Consider the following 24,752-nt stretch of genomic DNA (forward strand, 5'->3'; position numbering starts at 1 on the left):
GTGGCTCAAGCCTGTAATCCCGGCACTTTGGGAGGCCGAGACGGGCGGATCACAAGGTCGGGAGATCGAGACCATCCTGGCTAACACGGTGAAACCCTGTCTCTACTAAAAAATACAAAAAAAACTAGCCGGCCGCGGTGGTGGGCGCCTGTAGTCCCAGCTACTCAGGAGGCTGAGGCACGAGAATGGCGTAAACCCGGGAGGCGGAGCTTGCAGTGAGCTGAGATCCAGCCACTGCACTCCAGCCTGGTCAACAGAGCAAGACTCCGTCTCAAAAAAAAAAAAAAAAAAAAAAAACCACATTATCAGGGAGATCAAATACAATTGGAAAAACTGCAATACGAAAACCAGACTGGCAACAGCCAGTGGGGATTTTCTGGGTTTGGGGGTGATTATGGAGGTAGTGGCTTTTAAATGAAAGCTCTTGACAAAATATTTCTATCAGCAGGAACTACATTGTACCTGGGGAAAATGGCTTATAAGGTTTCACAAATTGTACAAAGAAATATATATATTTTGAAATGCCATTTTCTGTTGACATTCTTGTGAAAAGACTTTTAGCTGACAGTCTCATAAATCTTTAAACCATATTAAATGAAGTTGCCACAACACAGGCAAAAAGGGTAATTAAATTTTTCTTCTTCTGTCCAGATCAACAGTGTTCTTTGTACTCTGAACTTTTCAGTAGACCTGAAGGGCACCTTTCTTTGCTCGCTCATCTCTTCAGTTTGCCCTTTAAAGTGTGTTCTTTATTTCTTTGGCATGCAAAGCTGGGATGGCAGTCCTGTTCCTACATACAAATAACCACCTTCGACATACAGATGATGAAAAACACCTTCAAGTGTTGGTGTTCAGGCTAAAGTTGAGAACTAGAAATCTACAGAAACTCAATTCATGTTTTTTAAATACTTTATATGGTAAAAATACAGCAAAAATAGTTTTTTGTTCAAAGAGGAAAATATATACTGCTATGGTCACGGTTCTAAGGATGATTTAAGAAGTCTCTGGCTCCTCAACTGTGCACTGTAGTGTAGGCTGACTTCAACCACGGCTTCTCCAGCTTCAGTCATTTATCAAAGCTAAGATCATACTGTGGAAAGAAGAAATTAATGTTACTAATGTTTTCACAGGAATGTTCCTCCAGAGCCTGGTTGGTCCAGACTTGCATCCCTAAGGTCCATGAAGGAACAATCATTTGAGTAAAAGACAATCATTCATACCCAAAGGAAAGAATATATCAGGATCTTTCATGTCCAAACTTTTTCACTAAAAAAGAGTGACTGGGGGTGGGGAGTTGGGAGAAGTATAACTTAAAACCTATGTTAGGCTATAGTTTAAAAAAACAAACAAACAACAAACAAAAACCTAGCTCAGTCAGTTAAAAAAATAAAAAACAAACAAAAAAAAACACCTATGTCCAGAAAAAAACCCTCTAAATTCTCTAGCCAGATACATACTGTTCTATGCCAACGCCTGGAACCTCTTCTCCCCATCCCAATACTCCATCAAAGCAGTAACTTCTTACTCAGGTTTTGTGACCGGCTCTAGGGCACCTCGCTGGGGAAGCTAGCCTCTCAGCCCAGGGCAGCTGCACAGCCTCCTTCCACAGCTCTTCTTCCTGCTGCTATGGCTTACATGTTGCCTCTACCACTGGACTGTGAGCAACTCTGAGATGAGAGCAGGGCCCAAGCATCACAACTTTCATGTTCCACTAGCACCTGAGCCTGCAATGACCAAGCTCCAAGCTTTTACTGTAGGGATTCTGTGCTGCTCCTTTGTGTCACTTGCAATGCTGTACACAATGTCTGACACACGGCAGCCACCTAATAAATGCTACGCCACTAACACTGACAGTTAACAATAACAAAACCATCCTTTCCTTTGAAATACTGGGATCAGCCTTGCTCTGCTGAAATTAAAATACACAGAAATATCCTTACATCACTAATGGTATAAACAATTGTCCAAATTCAACCATACTAAATGTACTCAATGCACAGTAAAAATTAACGATAGTAGCTAATATTTTAAAAGATTTTTGAGAGTTTACTATGGGTCAGCATAAACCTAAGTCTCTCACATGTATTATCTCAGTTACAAAATGTGATGAGGTAGGTACTATTTTTTTTTTTTTTTTTTGAGACGGAGTCTCGCTTCCAGCTAATTTTTGTATTTTTCGTAGAGACGGGGTTTCACCGTGTCAGCAGGATGGTTTTGATCTCCTGACCTCGTGATCCGCCAGCCAGCCTTGGCCTCCCGAAGTGCTGGGATTACAGGCATGAGCCACTGTACCCAGCTTTTTTTTTTTGGAGATGGAGTCTCGCTCCATCACCCAGGCTGGAGTACAGTGACGTGATCTTGGCTCACTGCAAGCTCCGCCTCCTGGGTTCATGCCATTCTCCTGCCTCAGCCTCCTGAGTAACTGGAGCTACAGGCGCCTGCCACCACTTGCGTCTAATTTTTTTATTTTTTGTAGAGATGGGATTTCACCGTGTTAGCCAGGATGGTCTCGATCTCCTGACCTCGTGATCTACCCGCCTTGGCCTCCCAAAGTGCTGGGATTACAGGCGTGTGCCACCGCGCCCGGCCCTGTGATGAGGTAGGTACTATTAATATCATTAATATCCCCCTTTCAGATCAGAAACTGAGGCTCAGAGAGGTTAAGAAACTTGCCCCAGGCCAGGTGTGGTGGCCCAGACCTGTAATCCTAGCATTTTGGGAGGCCAAGGCAGGTGGATCACCTGACCAACATGGTGAAACCCCAGATCTACTAAAGATACAAAAATTAGCTGGACATGGTGGAGTGCACCTATAACCCCAGCTATGCAGGAGGCTGAAGCAGGAGAATCCCTGGAATCCAGGAGGCGGAAGCTACAGAGAGCTGAGATCGTGCCACTGCACTCCAGCCTGGGGGACAGTGTGAGACTCCACCTCAAAAGAAAGAAAGAAAAGAAACTTGCCCCAGGCCATAATGTAAGTGATAGAGCCCACATTCCACTAGGCTAGCACCCAATCAAAAAACCAAAAGCATGGATTCCCCTATTCTCTAAAGAAGATGAGCATTTTTTCAAAACTTTAATTGCATTCAACAAGCCCTGAAATGTCAACTAGGTGCAAGGAATTAGGCAAAGTGTGGTACTACGTGTTAGATACAAAGACAAGTAGCATAAAATCTCTGCAATCAAAAGCTAATGACTTGGTATGAATAGCAAAACCACTGTTTAAAAACAGCAACCAAAAACCAAGAGAAAAGTGCTACAAGGATACCTTCTGACCCTCTGAACTATATGTAACACCAAAGGGTAAGGTAATAGCATTGTGGCTGAAAATAACAGGCTGATAGGGAAAGGAAAGGAAGGGAAAAGAGAAAAGAAAGGCCAGGCGCGGTGGCTCAAGCCTGTAATCCCAGCACTTTGGGAGGCCGAGACGGGCGGATCACGAGGTCAGGAGATCGAGACCATCCTGGCGAACATGGTGAAACCCCGTCTCTAGTAAAATACAAAAAAAAAAACTAGCCGGGGAGGTGGCGGGCGCCTGTAGTCCCAGCTACACGGGAGGCTGAGGCAGGAGAATGGCGTAAACCCGGGAGGCGGAGCTTGCAGTGAGCTGAGATCCGGCCACTACACTCCAGCCTGGGCGACACAGCGAGACTCGTCTCAAAAAAAAAAAAAAAAAAAACGGTACAGCCAGTGAAGTACACACCTGCCCAGGCAAACCAGTTACATGAGTTGCCTATCTTTTATTTAGTTATAAAGAACAATATCTTAAACCTGCCCCAAAATTACATCTTAATTTCTCCAGTCCAACTCTCCACTACTTTAAATTCAATGACTAAGAGTTCAGAAATGCATGTACATTTTTAAATCCTAAGACTTTTGAGTCTACGAAGCAAGATACTGCTCTCCAAGCCTAAATTTCCTCCCCAAAGTATGACTACATGGGCTCAGAACCGCCCCCAGGGGATGCCTTTTCTAGTTTACTTTCCAACAGCATGAAACCGCAGGGGTGGGGAGGATGAAGAAAGGATAACCTTAGCTAAGCCAATTCCAGCTTGTGTTTGTCTCTTCAGAAACAAATATAAGAGAACATACATGATAGTAAAGATACAAAAGTATTAAAAACAAGAACAGGTGCCTCATTATGTTCTCATCAACTTTTTTTGCTCCTTATTCATCATCTTTGATACTTGGATTAAAAACTAAGCATATTAGTAATGAGGCAGGGTATGAGAACCAGAAACTGATACCAGTGTGCTTTTTCTGATCTAGTTTTTAAAATACAGAAAAGCAAATAAGATGAATGGTGAAAAGAAAACTATCTAAACTCCAATTTTAATCTAATCCACTAATGGGTGGATTTAGCACAGTGAAGGGATTTTAGGAAGCCTGCTTTGTCAGGAAGAGGCTAAAATGGTTCTGACTTCTAAACTATTTCAGACAAAATAGCAATTTTTAAAAACTGCTATCTCAGCCGGGCATGGTGGCTCATGTCCTGAAACCCCGTCTCTACTAAAAACACACACACACACACAAAATTAGCCCAGTATGGTGGCACATATCTGTAGTCCCAGCTACTTGGGAGGCTGAGGCAGGAGAATCGCTTGAACCTGGGGGGCAGAGGTTGCAGTGAGCTGAGATTGTGCCACTGCACTCCAGCCCGCGTGACACAGTGAGACTCTGTCTTGAAAAACAAAACAAAACAAAGAAAACAAACAAAAAAATTGCTATCTCTATGCAGTTTCTAATCAAGAATTTTCTGAGTGGTAGAAGTTTACTTCAACATTAAGTTTTTCCTAATAGTCCTTATGCCTATGTGAAAATTAAACTCTACCAAGGGGAAAATAAAATGATCTAATTAAAGCTTTGATACAAAGGTTAAGCCTGACTTCTAGCTTTTCAAAGGTTTAATCAAATCATATACACAGGAATTTTGTTTCTCCTTTGCTCTATTCTAGGCATCTATGATGGATAAAGGAAAAGGTGGCATGTTCACCTCTAAAACATACAGGAATAATTTAAAACAGGACTATAGACAGCCAATCTTTCATATTAATTCTTACTTCCAGTGTGTTATCACTAGAAGACTGATAAAACTTTACCATAACAGACCATTTAGCATGCTGGAGAATGAGCATCACACCTAAATTACTTATTGCCAAGACAGATCAGCACAATTTGGATAAAAGTTGCTGAGAGCTGCTGCTAGTGGTATGATTCCCCAAAGACCACGAGTGGGATGGTCGCTGAGGCACATATATTAATGTTTATAACAGGCAGTGGAACTCCACAGCTGTATCCTACTAGGGCAGGAAAAAAATATCAAAGACAGTTTTTTTTTGAGATGGAGTTTCACTCTTGTTGCCTAGGTTGGAGTGCAATGATGCATTCTCGGCTCACCACAACCTTTGCTTCCCAGGTTGAACTGAGTCTCCTGCCTCAGTCTCCCGGGTAGCTGGGATTACAGGCACCCGCCACAACGCCCAGCTAATTTTGTATTTTTAGTAGAGACAGGCTTCTCCATGTTGGTCAGGCTGGTCTCGAACTCCTGACCTCAGGTGATCTGCCCACCTGGGCCTCCCAAAGTGCTGGGATTACAGGCATGAGCCACCGTGGCTGGTTTTAAGCATATTGATAGCCTCAACAGCTAAGGCATAACTAAGATGCTACAGGGCAGATCTGTAGTTCAGACAGAAAGCTGATTCAATGACATACATAAATAATCTACACAGCCACAAGGAATTTACATAATCCCCAAAAGTTCCACCATGTCAATGCACAATCCTATAGTATAGCAATATCTCACCCTTCAAAAACAAATATGGCATCTAGGAAAATACTAGGATTTTAAACTCACCTATAAAGATACATGAAGAAGCAGAGCAAGTGGAATCCAAGCTTGATCATGGCTTCCTTCATGTGTGACTTCAGCTGCCCTCGATTGTGTATTTCTGTTGGATCAAACACTCCCATATTACCACTCGGCACCATAATGTATCTGATAAATTAAAGGACACACACATTAGAAGGAAAATCAAATCATAGGCATAAGTATTCAAATATAAGTAGCCAATAATAATCGACTTTTAAAAGTGAACCAGTCAGGCCCGGTACTGTGGCTCATGCCTGTAATCCCAGCAATTTGGGAGGCCAAGGCAGGTGGATCACTTGAGCTCAGAAGTTCAAGACCAGCCTGGCCAACATGGTGAAACCCTGCCTCTACTAAAAATACAAAAATTAGCTGGGCATGGTGGTGGGCACCTGAAATCCCAGCTATTGGAGAAGCTGAGGCAGGAGAATCACCTGAACCTGGAAGGCAGAGGTTGCAGTGAGCCAAGATTGCACCACTGAGCCCCAGCCTGGGTGACAGAGCAAAACTCCATCTAAAAAAAAAAAGTGAGCCAATCATAGCAACCTTACATTCATACCACATATGGACAGAGTAGTATGATAATGTCATGGGCTGCCACTTAGTTTCCTTTTGAAAGTTACAATACTGCTAATTTTCTGCCCTCTAAAATAAATACAGTAACATTCCAGACAAAGGTATTTTATGCACTGAAACCCTTTTACTCATCTGTAGAAAACTACCATACCAGTCATATCTACAGCCCTTTTCCATTAGACAAAGGTTAAAGGAGGCTCCAAACCCAAACCAATTTTATTAAGTTCTTAGAAACTTCATTATGGAAATAGGGAAATTAAGGAAGTTAGGTTATTTTGAGAGGATCAATCAGTTTAAGTGTCTGGGCTTCAACATCCAGACTGTGTCATCTATGTAACATGTATGTCCTAACCTAGCACTGTCCATGAATTCTTCCTGCTTTCACGTCTAAGCTTCTTCTAGTATAAGCTTAGATATCTCACTTGTCACACAGCTTCTCAATTATCACTTCTTTGAAATGCAAAGGATACTCTGAGTTCCACAAATCTGAAATTCTCCTTAAAACCCCAGTAGCCCAACTAAAGCTGAATAGAAGGTATTTTCATTTGAATAACCAGATAACATCTCATCCTTGTCTAATTTCTAGGTTATCTAATTAGAGTGTCACCATTTTCTTGGTGGTCCTTAAAAACTTCCTCTTACCCAACTGGGACTTCTATCTCCATCTTTCAAAGCCAGTCCATCAAACCCTTGTCCAGTCTTTCTTCCTACCACCACTTACTTAGCTGTCTCCTTTTTTTTTCCTTTTTAGATTTTTGTTTTATTTTAATTTTGTGGGTACATAGTAGGTACATATATTTATGGGTTATATGAGATATTTTGATACAGATATGCAACGTGTAATAATACCATCAGGGTAAGGCCAGGCACAGTGGCTCATGCCTGTAATCCCAGCACTTTGGGAGGCCAAGGCGGGAGGATCGCCTGAAGTTGAGAGTTCGAGACCAGCCTGACCAATATGGAGAAATCCCATCTCTACTAAAAATACAAAATTAGCCAGGCATGGTGGCACATGCCTGTAATCCCAGCTACTCAGGAGACTGAGGCAGGAGAATTGCTTGAACCGGGAAGGCAGAGGTTGCAATAAGCCAAGATTGCAGCATCACACTCCAGCATGGGCAACAAGAGCGAAACCCCGTCTCAAAATAAAAAAAAAAATCACATTAGGGTAAATGGGGTATCCATTACCTCAAGCATTTATCCTTTGTGTTACAAACAATCCAATTATACTTTTTTCAGTTTATTATTATTATTATTATTTTTAGACATAATCTCACTCTATTGCCCAGGCTGGAGTGCAGTGGCATGATCTCGGCTCACCGCAACCTCCTCCTCCTGGATTCAAGCAACTCTCCTGCCTCAGCCTCCTGAGTAGCTGGGATTACAGGTGCCCAACACCACCACACCTGGCTAATTTTTGTATTTTTAGTAGAGATGGGGTCTCCCCATGTTGGCCAAGATGGTCCTGAACTCCTGACCTCAGGTGATCCTTCCACCTCGGCCTCCCAAAGTGCTGGGATTACAGGAGTGAGCCACTGCGCTCACCTCTAAAACACACAGGAATAATTTAAAATAGGACTATATAAGGTTTCCAGTGTCTGATAGCCAATCTTTCATATTAAATTAATTCTTACTTCCAGTGTGTTTAATAACTAGAAGACTGATGAAAACTTTACCATAACAGACCAGTTTAGCAGCTGGAGAATGGAGGCATCGCACACCTAAATTACTTTATTGGCCGCAAGACAGATCAGCACAATTTGGATAAAAGTTGCTGAGAGCTTGCGCTAGTGGTATGATTCCCCAAAGACCACGAGTGGGATGGTCGCTGGAGGCAACATTATTAATGCTTACACAACAGGCAGTGGAACTCCACAAGCTGTTATCGCCTACTAGGGCAGGAAAAAAATATCAAATACAGTTTTATTTTTATTTTTTATTTTGTTTTTTTTTTGAGACGGATCTCGCTCTTCCCCGGGCTGGAGTGCAGTTGGCGGGTTCTCAGCTCACTGCAAGCTCCGCCTCCCGGTTACGCCATTCTCCTGCCTCAGCCTCCGAGTAGCTGGGACTACAGGCGCCCGCCACCGTTCGCCGCTAGTTTTTTGTATTAGTGAAACGGTTTCACCGTAAGCCAGATGTCTCGATCTCCGACCTCGTGATCCGCCCTCTCGGTCTCCCAAAGTGTGGGATACCAGGCTGTGAGCCACCGCGCCCGCCAGTTTTTTATTTTTTTATATCCATCCCAAAAAAAAAAAAAAAGACCACACACAATAAAAAAGTGTTGCAAGGATTATAGAGAAAATGAGAAACCCCAATACACAGTTTGTGGGGAATGGTCAAATAGTGCAGTGTGGGCTGGTCACAGTGGCTTCACGCCTGTAATCCCAAACACATTTGGTGTTGAGGTGGGAGGGATCGCTTGAACCCAGGAGGTTGAGGCTGTATAGTAAGCCAAGATACACGCCACTGACACTCCAGCTCTGGGCAATAGAGTAAGACTTTGTCTCAAAAAAAAAAAAAAAAAAAAAGTGCAGCTGCTTCTGAAAACACTCAGGCTGTTCTTCAAAAGGGTAAATAGGCGGAGCGTGGTGGCTCAAGCCTGTAATCCCAGCACTTTGGGAGGCCGAGACGGGTGGATCACGAGGTCAGGAGATCGTGACCATCCTGGCTAACAGGGTGAAACCCCGTCTCTACTAAAATACAAAACTAGCCGGGCGAGGTGGCGTGCGCCTGTAGTCCCAGCTACTCAGGAGGCTGAGGCAGGAGAATGGCGTAAACCCGGGAGGCGGAGCTTGCAGTGAGCTGAGATCTGGCCACTGCACTCCAGCCCGGGCAACAGAGCGAGACTCCGCCTCAAAATAAAAAAAAATAAAAAAAAATAAAAAAGGGTAAATACAGAGTTACTATATGACTCAAGTGATTCCACTTCCTAGGTATTTTGCCTCTTTGTCCTGTGGACTACTGTACTTTATCTCCAACAGCATAAAGTAGTGGTCTGAAAATAGCAAATAATCAATCTGTTGATTTTTTAAACCTTTTTAAATAGGAGGTAAACTTGTGACCAGCAGACAGCCAACCTGTCACTGCAGTTACCAGGGCAATAAATATACATGATCTTTGTCTTTATAATTATATCAAAAAAAGAATCTTCAGTGGTTTTTTGTTTGTTTGTTTTTTGTTTTTGTTTTTTTTTATTGTTTTTTTATGTTTTTTATTGTTTTTTTTTTTGAGACTGGATCTCACTCTGTTGCCCAGGCTGGAGTGCAGTGGTGCAATCTCGGCTCACTGCAACCTCCGCCTCCCAGGTTCAAGCAGTTCTCCTGCCGTGGCCCCCCAAGTAGCTGGGACTACAAGCACATGCCACCACGCCTGGCTAATTTTTGTATTTTTAGTAGAGATGCGGTTTCGCCATGTTAGCCAGGCTGGTCTCGAACTCCTGACCTCAGGTGATCCACCCACCTCAGGCTCTTAAAGTGCTGGGATTATAGGCGTGGGCCACCATGCCCAGCCTAAAAAAAGAATCTTTGGACTTGACTTCATAGAGCCTTTTACCACTATCTACAAAGAAGCCATGCCAAAGCTGGCTCTTCTAGCAGGTTTTCATTTCTAGTAGAGATGACTGACAGTATGGTCTGGTATAACATTATGGTCTGGTATAACATTAAGATCCACATTCTCAAAGGTTCAAGTTCCCATTCTCACTCCCAAAGTTATGTTTCACTTAGTGAAACTACAGGGAGACTTAGCTGTGCTAAAAGTCTGCCTGGGACTAGCCCTCAGCAGAAGTGCAAGTAATCTGTGTTCCCAGCTCAGAGCTCACTTGAGGGCGTTGGTCTATGGAACTGATCATGGGAGAGTACTATTAAGCTTGAAAGAGGCCAGGCGCAGTGGTGTGCACCTGTAGTCCCAACTACTCAGGAGGCTGAGGTGGGAAGATCGCTTCAGCCCAGGAGTTCAAGGCTGTAGTGCACTATATCACGCCTGTGAACAGCCATTGCATTCCAGCCTGAGCAACACAGCAAGACTTCATCTCTTAAAAAAAAAAAAAAAATTCAGAACCCATGTTCAGTATATTAAAAAAAGAAAAAGAAAACAAAAAATTCTACCCCAGGATACCCACCCTCTATAAAAGAGACAGATACTTTAAAGCTTTTCCCTCACTCAGATTCTAGTTTCATGACCTTTATAAAATCATTCCCCCATATCCACTCCTTCCCTCATCTCTACTGCTGCCATTATCTTTTCATATGCATCCCATCTTCCTCCAAACCCTACTTTATTTTTTCCTATGTTCTTTTTATTCTAACTGCACTTTACAACATCATACTTAAAAATCAGCCAATGAATGGTTCTGTCCCAAAAAACTAGACATAAATAAAATAAATAAAACCTAAAATGTAGTAAAGCAGCAACCCACTAATGTAACAATTGCAGGCTTGTCAAGATTATCCCAGCGGTCTTCACAAGAAAGTATGCTACGTATAACAGCCCAACTATAAAATTATACACAGTCAGGGTTTCCGTTGAGCTCACTTTGAACAAACTTCCTAAATTTATTAAGTCAAAAATTTTGATTAGTTACCTAATTTGCAGCTTTTCTTTTCTTTTTTTTTTTTTTTTTTTTTTTTTTGAGACAGAGTCTTGCTCTGTCACCCAGGCTGGTTGCAGTGGCATGATCTCAGCTCACTTCAAGCTCCGCCTCCCGGGTTCATGCTATTCTCCTGCCTCAACATCCCAAGTAGCTGGGACTACAGGGGCACGCCACCACACCCAGTTAATTTTTTTTTGTATTTTTAGTAGAGATGGGGTTTCACCGTGTTTGCCAGGATGGTCTCAATCTCCTGACCTCGTGATCTGCCCGCCTCAGCCTCCCAAAGTGATGGGATTACAGGCATAAGCCACTGAGCCCAGCCCTAATTTGCAGCATTTAAATGTACTTCCAGCCCAGCACTGTGACTCACGCCTGTTAATCCCAGCACTTTGGGAGGCCGAGGTGGGAGGATCACTTGAAGTCAGGCGTTTGACACCAGCCTGACCAACACAGTGAAACCCTGACTACTAAAAATACAAAAATTAGCCAGGCATTGTGGCAGGCACCTGAATCCTAGCTACTCAGGAGGCTGAGGCAGAAGAATGGCTTGAACCTGGGAGGCAGAGGTTGTAGTGAGCTGAAATCAAGCCACTGCACTCCAGCCTGGGTGACAGAGTGAGACTCCATCTCCAACAACAACAACAAAAAAGCTATTAAATACCTTTTTATGGGACACACCTATAAATAATCTCAGCACTTTGGGAAGCTGAGGCAGGAGGATCACTTAGGTCAGGAGTTTAAGACCAGCCTGGCCAACATGGTTAAACCCTGTCTCTAGTAAAAATACAAAAATTAGCCAGGCGTGATGATGCACGCCTGTAGCCCCAGTTATTCAGGAGGCTGAAGTAGGAGAATTGCTTGAACTGAGGAGGCAGAAATTGCAGTGAGCTGAGATCGCGCCACTGCACTCCAGCCTGGGTAATAGAGTAAGATCCTGTGTTGAAAAAAAAAACATCTTTTTAAAAATTTTTTTAACTGCCTTGACACCAAACTAAAACTGTACTCACCGATATATATTCCAAGTGGCAACAGGTAAGTTGAGAAGGAAGATGAACCAGTGCAATGAAATGAGCATTAATACAGTGACAATGGTATGGCCAATCAATTCTGGAATTACCCACTGCAATAGAAGAACACAGTATTACATCTCACTGCTATGTCCTTCCTGACTATACAATGTTATTTGAAACTAGATCAATGAACATACAGAGAATTTACAAGCTACTATTTCAAGATTATTTTTAGACTCACATGTCCCAGATTTGCATACTGCTATAACTTTGTATCCTATGCAAATACATCAGGGCACAGCTTAAAAATAAAGCACTTAAATTTCAATTACTTTTTATCCTAAGCAAAGGCTTAGGTTCATTCATTAAGCAGGTTTGAATGAGAACTAGAGAAAAAGTATTGTTTACTTCCCATTCTAATATCTATGCCAAAACCCCTAGCTCTAATTTGGGATGGTTGATATCCATACACATGTTGCCTTTCAAGTCAGAATAGCAACCTTAAACATTTTCCAATCTCCTGAATCCCAAGGAAACCATTTCATATTCAGAGAAAAAGAAAAAAAAAAACCGTAAAAGCTTACAATTAAAGCTCAAAGTTGACCAAATACGATAATGAACCAGCATGCCAGAATCCTGGCCTATTGGCTTTACAGAGCTCCATGCCCTTCCCTATACTCTTTGTTGACTTGTAATGTTCTAGTTCTCATGCATCAACAACTTTTGTGGCAGGGTTCTCAATTCACCAACAGCCTTCCCTTCCTATGAGTACAGATTTTTAATTAAAGTTAACTTCTTTCAGTGGAAGTTAACACTTAATGAAAGAAACTAGCATGCCTCACTTTCAGAAATGAGGAAAATAAAACTCAGAGTGGTTAGGTAAATTGCCTAAGGTTACACAGCTAAACAGTGGCAGAGCAATATAGTATAAGCCCAGGCACAATGACCTCAGATCTCTTGCATTTAGATTTTGGATAATTTTTTGGTAAATAAAGAATACTTGGTAAATAAAGGTAATATTTGGTTAAAAAAAAAAAAAAAAATTGGTAAATAAAGAAGTAGAGATTTTTCTGGGCCATAAACCTAATTTGCAATCAACTTGGTTATATATGTATACACATATATATATATACACACACACACATATATATATATATTTTTTTTTTGAGACGAAGTCTCACTCTGTCGCCAGGCTGGAGTGCAGGAGCACGATCTCAGCTCACTGAAACCTCCGCCTCCCAGGTTCAAGCGATTCTCCTGCCTCAGCCCCAGTAGCTGGGACTACAGGAGCCCGCCACTATGCCAGGTAATTTTTTTACTTTTTAGTAGAGACGGGGTTTCACCATGTTGGCCAAGATGGTCTCAATCCCTCGACCTCGTGATCCACTCGCCTCAGCCTCCCAAAGTGCTGGGATTACAGGCATGAGCCACCGCATCCGGCTGGCTATACTTTTTAAAATGCTATTACATATTGGAAAGTTCTAGCTGATTGCCTAATTCTTACAACTATGAGCTACAAAGTCAAACAAACCTGGAATGGAACTCATGCTATGTCCTATTTATTAGCTGCGCAATCTTTGGAAAAGTTACCCTCTCTAAGCCACAATGTTTTCATCTGTAAAATACACATAATACCTACCTCACAAAGTTGTTGTAGAGAGTTAGATGAAATAACATGTAAGCCACATGTAAAGTAGGCACTCAATAAAATGTCAGCTGATGTTATACTAATACTCTCTGATCCATATCAGATACCTAAAGCTATAGCCTTCAGTCTCTGGATTTCTGACTGTAAACTGCAATCATCTTTGTTTTACACAGACACAGACCTGAAACATGTTTTCTTTTTCTCTCCTGTTTTATTTTTGTAGAGAGGAAGTCTCCCTGTGTTACCAGAGCTGGTCTCGAACCCCTGGGCTCAAGTGATTCTCCCTCCTTGGCCTCCCAAAGTACTGGGGACAGGTGTCAGCCACTGCACCTGGCATGAAATATGTTTCAGGAAGCAAGACTTAACCTTATCATGCTTGGTTTACTGACTTTCAACCAAGTCCTCTGTTTTTTGTCTCTTCCCTCCTTAATGATATGCCCTTCCCTGAATTTGTTCTCAGCACATTGGCACTAGACTCATATCCTCCAAGAAGGAGCTTGGAGGATTTTTCTCTAAAGTAAATGACTCAAAACACACCTACCAAAACACCGCCATTTCAGCTACCCCAACAAAAGTCCAGGTAGATAACAATTACCCGACAGGGAAGTCTACCAGTCAACAAATCTAGACCATCCAAAGAGTTTTCAATGAGCATTTTAGTGCTTTATCCTTAAATATGAATAGGCAGTCCTATAACAGAAATTTGAAGAAAGTCTCCAAAATGAAAGACAGAATGGGGGAAAAAAAGAAAGGAAAATAACTTGATGGAAACAGATACAACATAAGAAGCAGAATAAAATTTCAAAAATACTATAATCACCCCGTCATGGTAGTGCACATCTGCAGTCCCAGCTACTTGGAACGCTAAGGCGGGAGGATCGCTTGAGCCTAGAAATTCAAGGCTGCAATGAAATATGATTGTGCCACTGTACTTCAGCCTGAATGAGAGAAAAAGACCCTATCTTTAATAAAAAAATAGAAAAATACTATAATCAGTATTCTCAGAGAACTAGGAGTCAAACATGAACCAAGAGAATAAAAACCTCTTAAAAATCTTCATTTTAGCATAAATGCTACATTTGTTAGAAAATTCAGAAGAAGGCTGGTTGCAGTGGCTCATGCCTGCAATCCCAGCACTTTGGGACGCAGAGGAGAGCGGATCACCTGAGGTCAGGAGTTCAAGACCAGCCTGGCCAACATGGCGAGACTTCGTCCCTATTAAAAGTACAAAAATTAGCCAGCACAGTGGCACACACCTGTAATCCCAGCTATTTGGGAGGCTGACGCACAAGAATCGTTTGAACCCAGGAGATGTAGGTGGCAGTGAGCCAAGATAGCGCCACTGCACTCCAGCCTAGACAACAAGAGTGAAACTCCATCTCAAAAAAAAAGGAAAAAAGAAAATTCAGAAGAAAAAGCAAGGAAAATTAAAACAGCAAAAAAAAATCAAAGGGAAAAAACTAAGTAAAAGGAAAAATTGGCAGATCAATCCAGATCAATTGTCTAGTTGATCTGGAAGTTGTAGGAAGAGAAGGAGGGAAAAAAGATGGGGAAAAAATATTAAAGAACAAATAAAAGAAAATTTCCCATATTGAAAGAGCCTATCAGATGTCCAAAACAAAACGAGAAAGGCCTTTTAAAAAGTATACAGAGGGCCGGGCACAGTGGCTCATGCCTGTAATCCCTGTAAGCACTTTGGGCAGATTACAAGGTCAGAAGATCGAGACCATCCTGGCTAACACGGTGAAACCCCGTCTCTACTAAAAATACAAAAACAAAATTAGCCAGGCATGGTGGTAGGCACCTGTAGTCCCAGCTACTTGGGAGGCTGAGGCAGGAGAATGGTGTGAACCGGGGAGGCAGAGCTTGCAGTGAGCCGAGATCATGCCACTGCAATCCTGCAATCCAGCCTGGGCGACAGAGCGAGACTCCGTCTCAAAAGGAAAAAAAAAAAAAAGCTGGGGGCCGGGGCTCATGCCTGTAATCCCAGCACTTTGGGAGGCTGAGGCGGGCGGATCACCAGGTCAGGAGATGGAGACCATCCTAGCTAATTCAGTTAAACCCCGTCTCTACTAAAAATACAAGAAATTAGCTGGGCGTGGTGGTGGGCGTCTGTAGTCGCGGCTACTTAGGAGGCTGAGGCAGGAGAATGGCGTGAACCCGGGAGGCGGAGCTTGCAGTGAGCCGAGATCACACCACTGCACTCCAGCCTGGGCAACAGAGCAAGACTCCGTCTCAAAAAAATTAAAAAAAAGTATAGAGAATTTTTACAGTACAGTACTGTAAAATTTCAAAACACCAAGGATAAAGAAAAGATTCTAAAACTTCCCCAGAGGACAGGTAAAGAGAGAGACAGAGAGAGAGAGAGAGACAATGAATCATATTAAAAAGATAAGAAATTCTTTGGGAGCCCAAGGCAGGCGGATCATGAGATCAGGAGATCGAGACCATCCTGACTAACATGGTGAAATGCCATCTCCACTAAAAAATACAAAAAAATTAGCCGGGCGTGGTGGCGGGTGGCTGTAGTCCCAGTTACTCAGGAGACTGAGGCAGGAGAATGGCGTGAACCTGGGAAGTGCAGCTTGCAGTGAGCCGAGATGGCGCCACTGCACTCCAGTCTGGGCAACAGAGCGAGACTCCGTCTCAAAAAAAAAAAAAAAATGGCATGATACTTCCCAACTTGAACAACACTGGAAGTCAGAAGACCACCAAGGGGTGTCTTTAAATTTCTGAAAGAAAAATCTTTTCCAACCTAGAACCCTGTACTCTGACAACTATGAATCAAGTGAAAAGATAAGACATTTTCAAACATGGAAGGCCTCAAAATTTAATTGCCATTTACCTTATCTCAAGAAGCTACATGAGGCTGGGTACAGTGGCTCACACCTGTAATCCTAACACTTTGGGAGGCCAAAGAGGGCAGATCGCTTGAGCCCAGGAATTTCAGACCAGCCTGGGCAACACAGTGAAACTTCATCTCTACAAAAAAATTTTAAAAATTAGCCAGGTATGATGGCACACACCTGTAGAACCCAGCTACGTGGGATGCTGAGGTGGAAGGAGATTTCTTGAGCCTGGGAGGTCAAGGCTGCAGTAAGCCATGATCACATCACTGCACTCCAGCCTGGGCAACAGAGTGAGACTCTGCCTCAAACAATCAAACAAAATTGATGAAAATTTTTAAAATATGGAGCTTAGGCCAGGCATGGTGGCTGACACCTGTAATCCCAGCACTTTGCCAAGACAGCAGGATTGCTTAAGGCCAGAAGTTCAAAACCAGTCTAGGTCACATAGCAAGACCTAGTCTACAAAAAAATTTAAAAATTAGCCAGGTGGCTGGGCACACTGGCTCACGCCTATAATCCTAACACTTTGGGAGGCTGAGGCAGGCAAATCACTTGAGGTTAGGAGTTTGAAACCTGCCTGGCCAACATGGTGAAACCCCATCTCTACAAAAAATACAAAAAAAAATTAGCCAGGTGTGGCGGCAGGTGCCTGTAATCCCAGCTACTTGGGAAGGCTGAGGCAGGAGAAGTACTTGAACCTGGGAGGCAGAGGTTGCAGTGAGCCAAGATCACACCACTGTACTCTGGCCTGGGTGACACGGCAAGACTCCGTCTCAAAAAAAAAAAAAAAATTAGCCAGGCGTGGTGGCATGCACTATAGTCCCAGCTACTCAGGAGGCTGAGGCAGATCACTTGAGCCTAGGAATTCAAGAACAGCCTGATCATCACTGCAAGAAACCCTGACTCTCAAAAAATAAATATAGTCATACATTAAAATATATATATATATTTTCTCAGTAAACTACACAAGAAAGGTCTTCTTTCATTCAACCAAAGACAGACCTGAGCTTTTTTCCATGAGTGGGAGGAGGGAGTTCTGACACAGAAGACAAAAAAAATTACCCTCATAACCAACATTTCCCTACTCTGAGTAAAAAGATGTTATCCATGTAAACCAGACAAGCAACATATAAAGAAACAAAATTTCAAGTCAGATCTTCTAGCATAATTTCATGATCTAAAATATTGTAAAACACAGCAGTTCCATCAAGCTTCCAATGAATAAGAGACAACAAGTACTCTAAAATCAAAAATACATCTATTATCTATAATAATCTTAAATATGGAAAATGATCTGGCTTCAATGCCAAAAAATGAGCAAAGAAATGTCTTACCTTGTTTAATTTCGAGCAACATGATCTAGCATTAATGTAATCACATTCTAAATCAGACAATGTAATTATCTGATGATCAAGATAAGGAATTATTATATTTCTTTTATAATAACTAAGTATTTAAGTTTCAGAAAGCAATCACAGTTACAAGGCAGAATTAAATTTGACTTGGAAAAAAATAAGTTGTTTCCTAAAGTGTGCTCATTAGACAACTCAATTTTCCCATTCATGCTCCTTCAACAAATTATTTTACAAAATAATCCCATTTTGCTCAAATCTAATCTGACCCAACCAGAACATTTAGTTTGAGTTCCTCAAAGGTAAAACAATGGCTAAAAAAAAAAAGGAAAATATCCCAGCACTGTGGGAAGCTGAGGCATCGCCTGAAGCAGGAGTTCAAGATCAGCATAGGCAACATAGCAAGCCTCCATCTCTGTCGCTCAGGCTGTAGTACAGTGGCGTAATTCCAAAGCACTGCAACCTCCGCCTCCTGAGTTCCAGCAATTCTTGTGCCTCAGCCTCCCAAGTAGCTGGAATTATAGGTGCACACCATCACACCCAGCTAATTTTTTGTATTTTGGGTAGACACGGGGTTTCACTATGTTAGCCAGGCTGGTCTCGAACTCCTGGCTTCAGGTGATTCACTGGCCTCACCCCCATTTCTATAAAAAAAAAAATTTCTTTTTTAATTAGCCGGGCAAGAGCACCTGTAATGCTAGCTATTAGTAGCAGTAGTGCTAGGGCGAGGCAGCAAAATGCCGAGAGCCCAGGATTCACGTTACACTGAACTATAATCACACCAGTGCGCTCCAGTGTGAGCAGCAGATTTGGTGGGCGCCTGTAGTCCCAGCTACTTGGGAGGCTGAGGCAGGAGAATCGTTTGAACTCAGGAGGTAGAGATAGCAGTGAGCCAAGACTGTGCCACTCCACTCCAGTCTGGGTGACACAGTGAGGCTCTGTCTCAAAAATAAACATAAAAATAAAATAAATAAAATAAAGTCAAACTCATCACTTTCTCCACAAATTGATTTTCCTCCAATATGTTTTATTTCTGTTACTGACACAAGTATCATCTGCCCAGGATCAAAATATGGAAAGCTATCTCTGCCTTCTGTTTCATATATCATAATCATTTGTAGGTCCTAGCAATCATTTCTTCCAAATACTACTCACATATTCCCCCTTTTCACCTGCCCACAACCAGCACTCTATTTGAAATCCAGACAACCCTATCCCCTGTTGGTTTATCTTCCAATCTTTCTTGTTTCCAACCCACTCTGCAAATTCATCTTCCTAATAAACAACCGAAAATAAAAATTTTCAATGGCTGTCTATTGCCTGCAGGATAAAAGTGAAAGACTTCCCTCCCACCCTTAACATTCAGGCTCTCCAAAATCTGATGTGATCCTGCCTTTCCAACTTAGCCTTCTACTGCCACCAAAATCAACCATGTGCTCCAGATGGTCTATTTGTTAACCATCGCCCAGAAATCCACGAACATACCTGTCTCTGCACCTTTGCTCTTGCCAATGTATGATTTGGAATACTCACCTCTATCCCTTTCTGTAGATTTTGTCCACAGTTCAAAGTCCAAGAAAACTCTTATATCCTATATGAAGTCTACCCTGACCATTTTCCACCTCCTATCCCTAATACTAAGTTAGTGCAACTATCCTAAAATACAGAATATGCTGAACTTCATCAAAACACCCCCGAATGTACTTTAATGTAATGTCTAAGTCAAACATTCCACCTACCATTTCTCTACATGCATAAATTGGTGTAAACTAGGGCTATTTCAAATTATCAAGCCTGGTTTTCCAAACTGCAAAAAGAAAAAAACCCAGTTTCATTTCTGAGTGTAAGCTCTAGTTCAGGGGTGTCCAATCTTTTGGCTCCCCTGGGCCACACTTGAAGAAGAATTGCCTTGGGCCACATATAAAATACAGTAACACTAAAGATAGCTGATGAGCTTAAAAAAAAAAAAAATTCACCAAAAAAGAATCACAATGTTTTAAGAAAGTTTACAAATTTGTGTTGGGCCACATTCAAAGCTGTCCTGGGCCACATGCAGCCCATGCCGGGCCGTGGATTGGACAAGCTTGCTCTAGTTCCTTATATCACAAAAGGGGCATAGAGGTCATCAAAACTTAGGCAAGTGATGCTGCCCTTTCAATCAGCTCCGCAAACCTAATAAAACTCAGAAATCTTGTCGTTAGAAATCATCAAGTAAAAACTGCTGCTCAATTGGGAAGGGTGGGGACACAAAGGCAGAGCAATATTTACTGAACATGAGCTATGGGGCAGGCACTGTGCTAGGGTGCTCAGCACCATTCTCATTGTGCATATCTAGGAAATAAACATTTCCTATTTTAAAGATCAGAAAACTGAGGCTTAGGGAAATAATGTGCACAGCAAAGAACTGGCTGAGCGGGAAACCTGATTTCCAAATTTTGTCCCCTTCCACTACAACAGGCTGCCAGTCCACAATGAAGTATGAAGCTGCACTGAACATATACTCTGTAGAACTACTCTAAAGCCCGCATGCTCTAGCAAATGGTTTAATCCGATCAGAAACGGGTACGTGTGATTTTCAAGAAAGGAAGCTGAAATGCCAAGTTCCTCATACGTTTTTTCTATCTTATATTTAATTACTTAAAACTGGATTGTGCAATACAACATTGGGCAACAACTAAGCCTAGATGCTTCGTCAAGAGCTGGGAAGAGTTGTAGCCGACATGGCTACCGCAGTGCTAAATTCAACAACCATTTATTGCTCTGGAAAATACAGTTTGAATATTGCAACGTGAACAGCTACAGAAAATACTTGTTTTAACATGGATCGACAGAAAAATTTAAAAGCTGAGAAACGACTGGGAGGTGTTTCAGCAATAACAGTAGGTGTAGTTATTGAATTTACAGATCTGCAACCACCGGGGACAACCAAAATAATCACTTTGTAGATAGTTGCTAAAATAACTCCTTTCCAACACTCACTACAAAACGGCACAGTGAAGGAAGCAACTTTGCTCATTTGGCGAATGAGTCAACTCCTGGATGTGAAAGGTCCCTGCAAGTACTAACACCCGCCAGAACGAAGGGGCGGGTGCCGGGGGTGTTGCCGGGGGAACAGGAGGAGGCAAATCGCCTGCACTCGTCCTGGCACCCGACTGTCGCAAGCGACCCCCCTTAGGACCCCCAGTACCCGACGAAAGCACGGCAAGGGGCCTCTTCCAGAAAAACGGCGACCCTTCTCTCCCGAGGGCGGATGTGGCTCAGGCAGGGCTGGTCCGGGCGCCTCGGGGACGAGCTGAAAGCAGGCGCGCAGGCCGAGCCGGGGTGCGCCCGGAGAGGCCCACGCGGACCCGGGTGAGGGGCGGCCGGCAGCCCAGGCAGGGCAAGTGGGTGCAGGGCAGCAGGGGCCGTTGGGTAGGGCAGCCGGCCTCTCCTCCTCGCCCCAGGGCCCGCGCCACCGCCCCGGCCAGGCCAGCTCCCAAGAAGCGCACGCCCGTCGCCGAACGCCTCCCTCATCCCACACACCTGCCTGGGTGCCCAACTGGCCCACCCTCAGTCCCCCGGCAAGGCTTCCGCCCGCCTCAGGCAAGGATACGAAGTAGACCGAGAGGAAGATGAGCGCGCAACAATCGAGGAGAGAAAAGACGAACACCACCGCCTCCATCCTCCTCCTCCGTCGCCGCCGCTCCTTCCGTCAAACCCGCTCGGATGCCCAGACTCGCCCCTGATAGGCCCTTGCCCCGGCTGGCTGAGGCGTGTGGTCCGCGAACCCGAGCGCGGCATGCCGGGAGTTGTAGGCCATATTGGAAAAAATTCTATGGCGCTAATTCTGACGCATGCTGGGAATTGTAGTTCATTAGTACAAGTCCATATCAAAGAGGTGGGCAGGGCCTCTATCATAAATCCGATTATTTCCAGAAATGGTGACAAGCAATTAGTCAACAAGTATTTACTCAACCCTTTTCTTTTAAAGAGCTGGGGTCTCGCTCTGTCATCCAGGCTGGAGTGCAGCAGCATGATAGAGCTCACTACAACCTTGAATTCCTGGGCTCAAGCAATCCTCCCACCTCAGCCTCCCGACATGTCCAGCTAATTTTATTTTATTATTTCTTATTTTATTTTATTTTTTGAGACAGGGTCTCACTCTGTCGCCCAGGCTGGAGCACAGTGGTGTGGTCACAGTTCACTGCAGCCTCTACCTCCTGGCCTCAGGTGATCCTCCCACCTCGGCCTCCTGAGTACCTGGGATTACAGTAACATAACGCCATGCCTGGCTCATTTTTTGTATTTTTAATAGAGATGGGGTTTTTGCCATGTTGGCCAGGCTGGTCTCGAACTCCTGGGCTTAAGTGATCTGCCTGCCTCAGTCCACAGTGCTGGGATTATAGGCCTGAGCCACTGCACCAGTCTCTACTGAACGCTTTTAATCTGGATATCCAGTAGGATGTATTTCCCATGTGTGAAATTTTCTTTAGAGCTGGCTCTAGAACCACTGCATTCCCTGACTTGGGATTTGTAAGGGGTTTTCATCTCAAAGCACAAATCTAACTAACCTGATGCTCCTGGCTTGACATTTGTGATTTTCCCTTCCTTTCCTGATCTCAATTTCTCCAGAGATTTCACAGTCCTTTGTTTATTCTCTCCTACAGCAATGTTTCTCTCCTCTCTAGATTTTAAGATCTTTAAAAGTGAATACGACGTCTTACTTATCCATTCATTCATTTAACAAATACAGTAGTAAGGGAGGAGACCACCCCTCATATTGTCTTATGCTCAATTTCTGCCTCCAGAGAAAGAAGTAAAAACTAAAAGGCAAAAATGAAACCCACAGGCAGACAGCCTGGCGCCATGCCCCTGACCTAACCAGTTATGTTATCTGTAGATTGCAGACATTGTATTGAAAAGCACTGTAAAAATCCCTGATCTGTTCTGTTCCGTTCTGATTACCGGTGCATGCAGCCCCCAGTCACATACCCCTGCTTGTTCAATCGATCACGACCCTCTCACGCGGACCCCCTTACAGTTGTGAGCCCTTAAGAGGGACAGGAATTGCTCACTTGGGGAGCTTGGCTCTTGAGACAGGAGTCTTGCCGATGCTCCCGGCTGAATAACCCCTTCCTTCTTTAACTTGGTGTCTGAGGGTTTTTGTCTGCGGCCCATCCTGCTACATTTCTTGGTTCCCTGACCAGGAAGCAAGGTGATTGGCAGATGGTTAAGCCTGCTCTTTAGGCAGCTTAAGCCTGCCCTGTGGAACATCTCTGCAGGGGACTCCGACCAGCACTAGTGACACAGATCCTGAGAGCACTCCCGGATAGCCATTTGCCCCAGTGGGAGCAGTGTGTGGCAGGCCCCTGTGGAGGATCAACACAGTGGCTGAACACCAGGAAGGAATGGGCACTTGGAGTACGGACATCTAAAACTTGGTAAGACTGGTCTTTGGAACTTGCCTACTCCATTTGAGTGGAAGTGTGGCCTGATCACCCATGGTGTGCCTTTATTAGCACTTTGGTTTTGGTTTTGGTTTTGGTTTTGACTTGGTTTGAATTGCTTGATATGACTGGTCTTGGGAACTTGCCTACTCCATTTGAGTGGAAGCATGGCCTGATCACCTATGCTTCATCCACAGGCAGACAGCCCAGCACAAAGTGCCTGTACTGGCACTTTGGTTTTTGTTTTTGACTTGACTTGGATTGCTTGATACTTTGGTTTTGGTTTTGACCTGACTTGGATTTCTTGATACTCTGATTTTGGTTTTGATTCTGGTTTGGCGTAAACTGTAAAAGTGTGTGTGTGCCCTTCTTACCCATTCTTTGTTTTGTGGTGTGCGTGTGGTGTGAGCATGGTATTTTGTCTCAAGGAAACATGGGTGAGGCACAAAGTAAGCCCACCCCACTAGGAACTATGTTGAAAAATTTCAAAAAGGGATTTAAGGAAGACTATGGAGTTACTATGACACCAGAAAACCTTAGAACTTTATGTAAAATAGACTGGCCAGCATTAGAGGTGGGTTGGCCATCAGAAGGAAGCCTGGACAGGTCCCTTGTTTCAAAGGTATGGCACAAGGTAACCTGTAAAGCCAGGGCACCCAGACCAGTTCTCATACATAGACACTTGGTTACAGCTTGTTTTAGATCCCTCCACAGTGGTTGAGAGAATGCAGCATAAGCGGCTGGCAGAGGCAGAGAGAGAGAGAGAGACACAGACAGAGAGGAGAGAGAGAGAGACAAAGAGGAAAGAGAGAGAGGTGGAGAGAAGAGAGAGAAAGGCAGGGAGAGGGAGAGGGGGGCAGAGAGGGGTGCAGAGGCAGAGAGTGGCCAAATGAGGCCACTGACAACCTGTAGCCTTCTATCAAAAATCCTTAATTCAGTAATCCACGGATGGCCCAAATATATTCAACCTGTAGCAGCAACTGCTTTGCTAACAGAAGAAAGTAGAAAAATAACTTTCAGAGGAAACCTCATTGTAAGGACACCTCACTAGTTCAGTTCAGAACTATCCGAAAGCAAAAAAGCAAAAAAGTAGCTTACTAACTCAAAAATCTTAAAGTATGGGGCCATTCTGTTAGAAAAAAAAAGGAGGGGAGAATTTATATAAAGAGGAATGTTATATGGTAAATTATTGTCCTAAAATAGGGGAGAATTTATATGAAAAGGAATGTTATATGGTAAATTATTGTCCTAAAGTAAATTAACTGGTTGTTTAAGAAAAAAAAAAAGGATGTTTGCGACAAGTCAAAAAGGTTAAGGCATGTCAAAGAATTATCTCTGAAAGTCATAAAGAAAAGGTTATAAAAGGAAATTCATGCAAGAAATGTTGTATAATTTAAAAGTAATTAGGCCTCCTAAATGTAAAACTATTAAAGAA

The 24,752-nt window shown here is 43.2% G+C and overlaps 1 protein-coding gene across 2 annotated transcripts; it reads right to left on the bottom strand.

Moving 5' to 3' along the window:
- Positions 1 to 891: 891 nt before the first annotated feature.
- On the bottom strand, positions 892 to 21,660 carry CNIH4 (cornichon family member 4). Of its 2 annotated transcripts, XM_017869942.1 has the most exons (5): positions 21,484 to 21,660; positions 17,874 to 17,942; positions 12,040 to 12,152; positions 5,854 to 5,994; positions 892 to 1,090 (listed from the first exon to the last, which is right to left on the bottom strand). In XM_017869942.1, the coding sequence occupies exons 1-5, from the start codon at positions 21,550 to 21,552 to the stop codon at positions 1,063 to 1,065; spliced, it is 420 nt and encodes a 139-aa protein (XP_017725431.1). In that variant the 5' UTR covers positions 21,553 to 21,660; the 3' UTR covers positions 892 to 1,062. The 2 variants fall into 2 exon arrangements, with proteins under 2 accessions (XP_017725431.1, XP_017725432.1); XM_017869943.1 differs by lacking the exon at positions 892 to 1,090 and having other exon boundaries at positions 5,854 to 5,947; positions 21,484 to 21,646.
- Between the last annotated feature and the right edge of the window lie 3,092 nt (positions 21,661 to 24,752).

The sequence above is a fragment of the Rhinopithecus bieti genome, unplaced genomic scaffold (assembly GCF_001698545.2).
Source record: "Rhinopithecus bieti isolate Rb0 unplaced genomic scaffold, ASM169854v2 scaffold_1673, whole genome shotgun sequence".
In the NCBI taxonomy this organism is placed as follows: domain Eukaryota; kingdom Metazoa; phylum Chordata; class Mammalia; order Primates; family Cercopithecidae; genus Rhinopithecus; species Rhinopithecus bieti.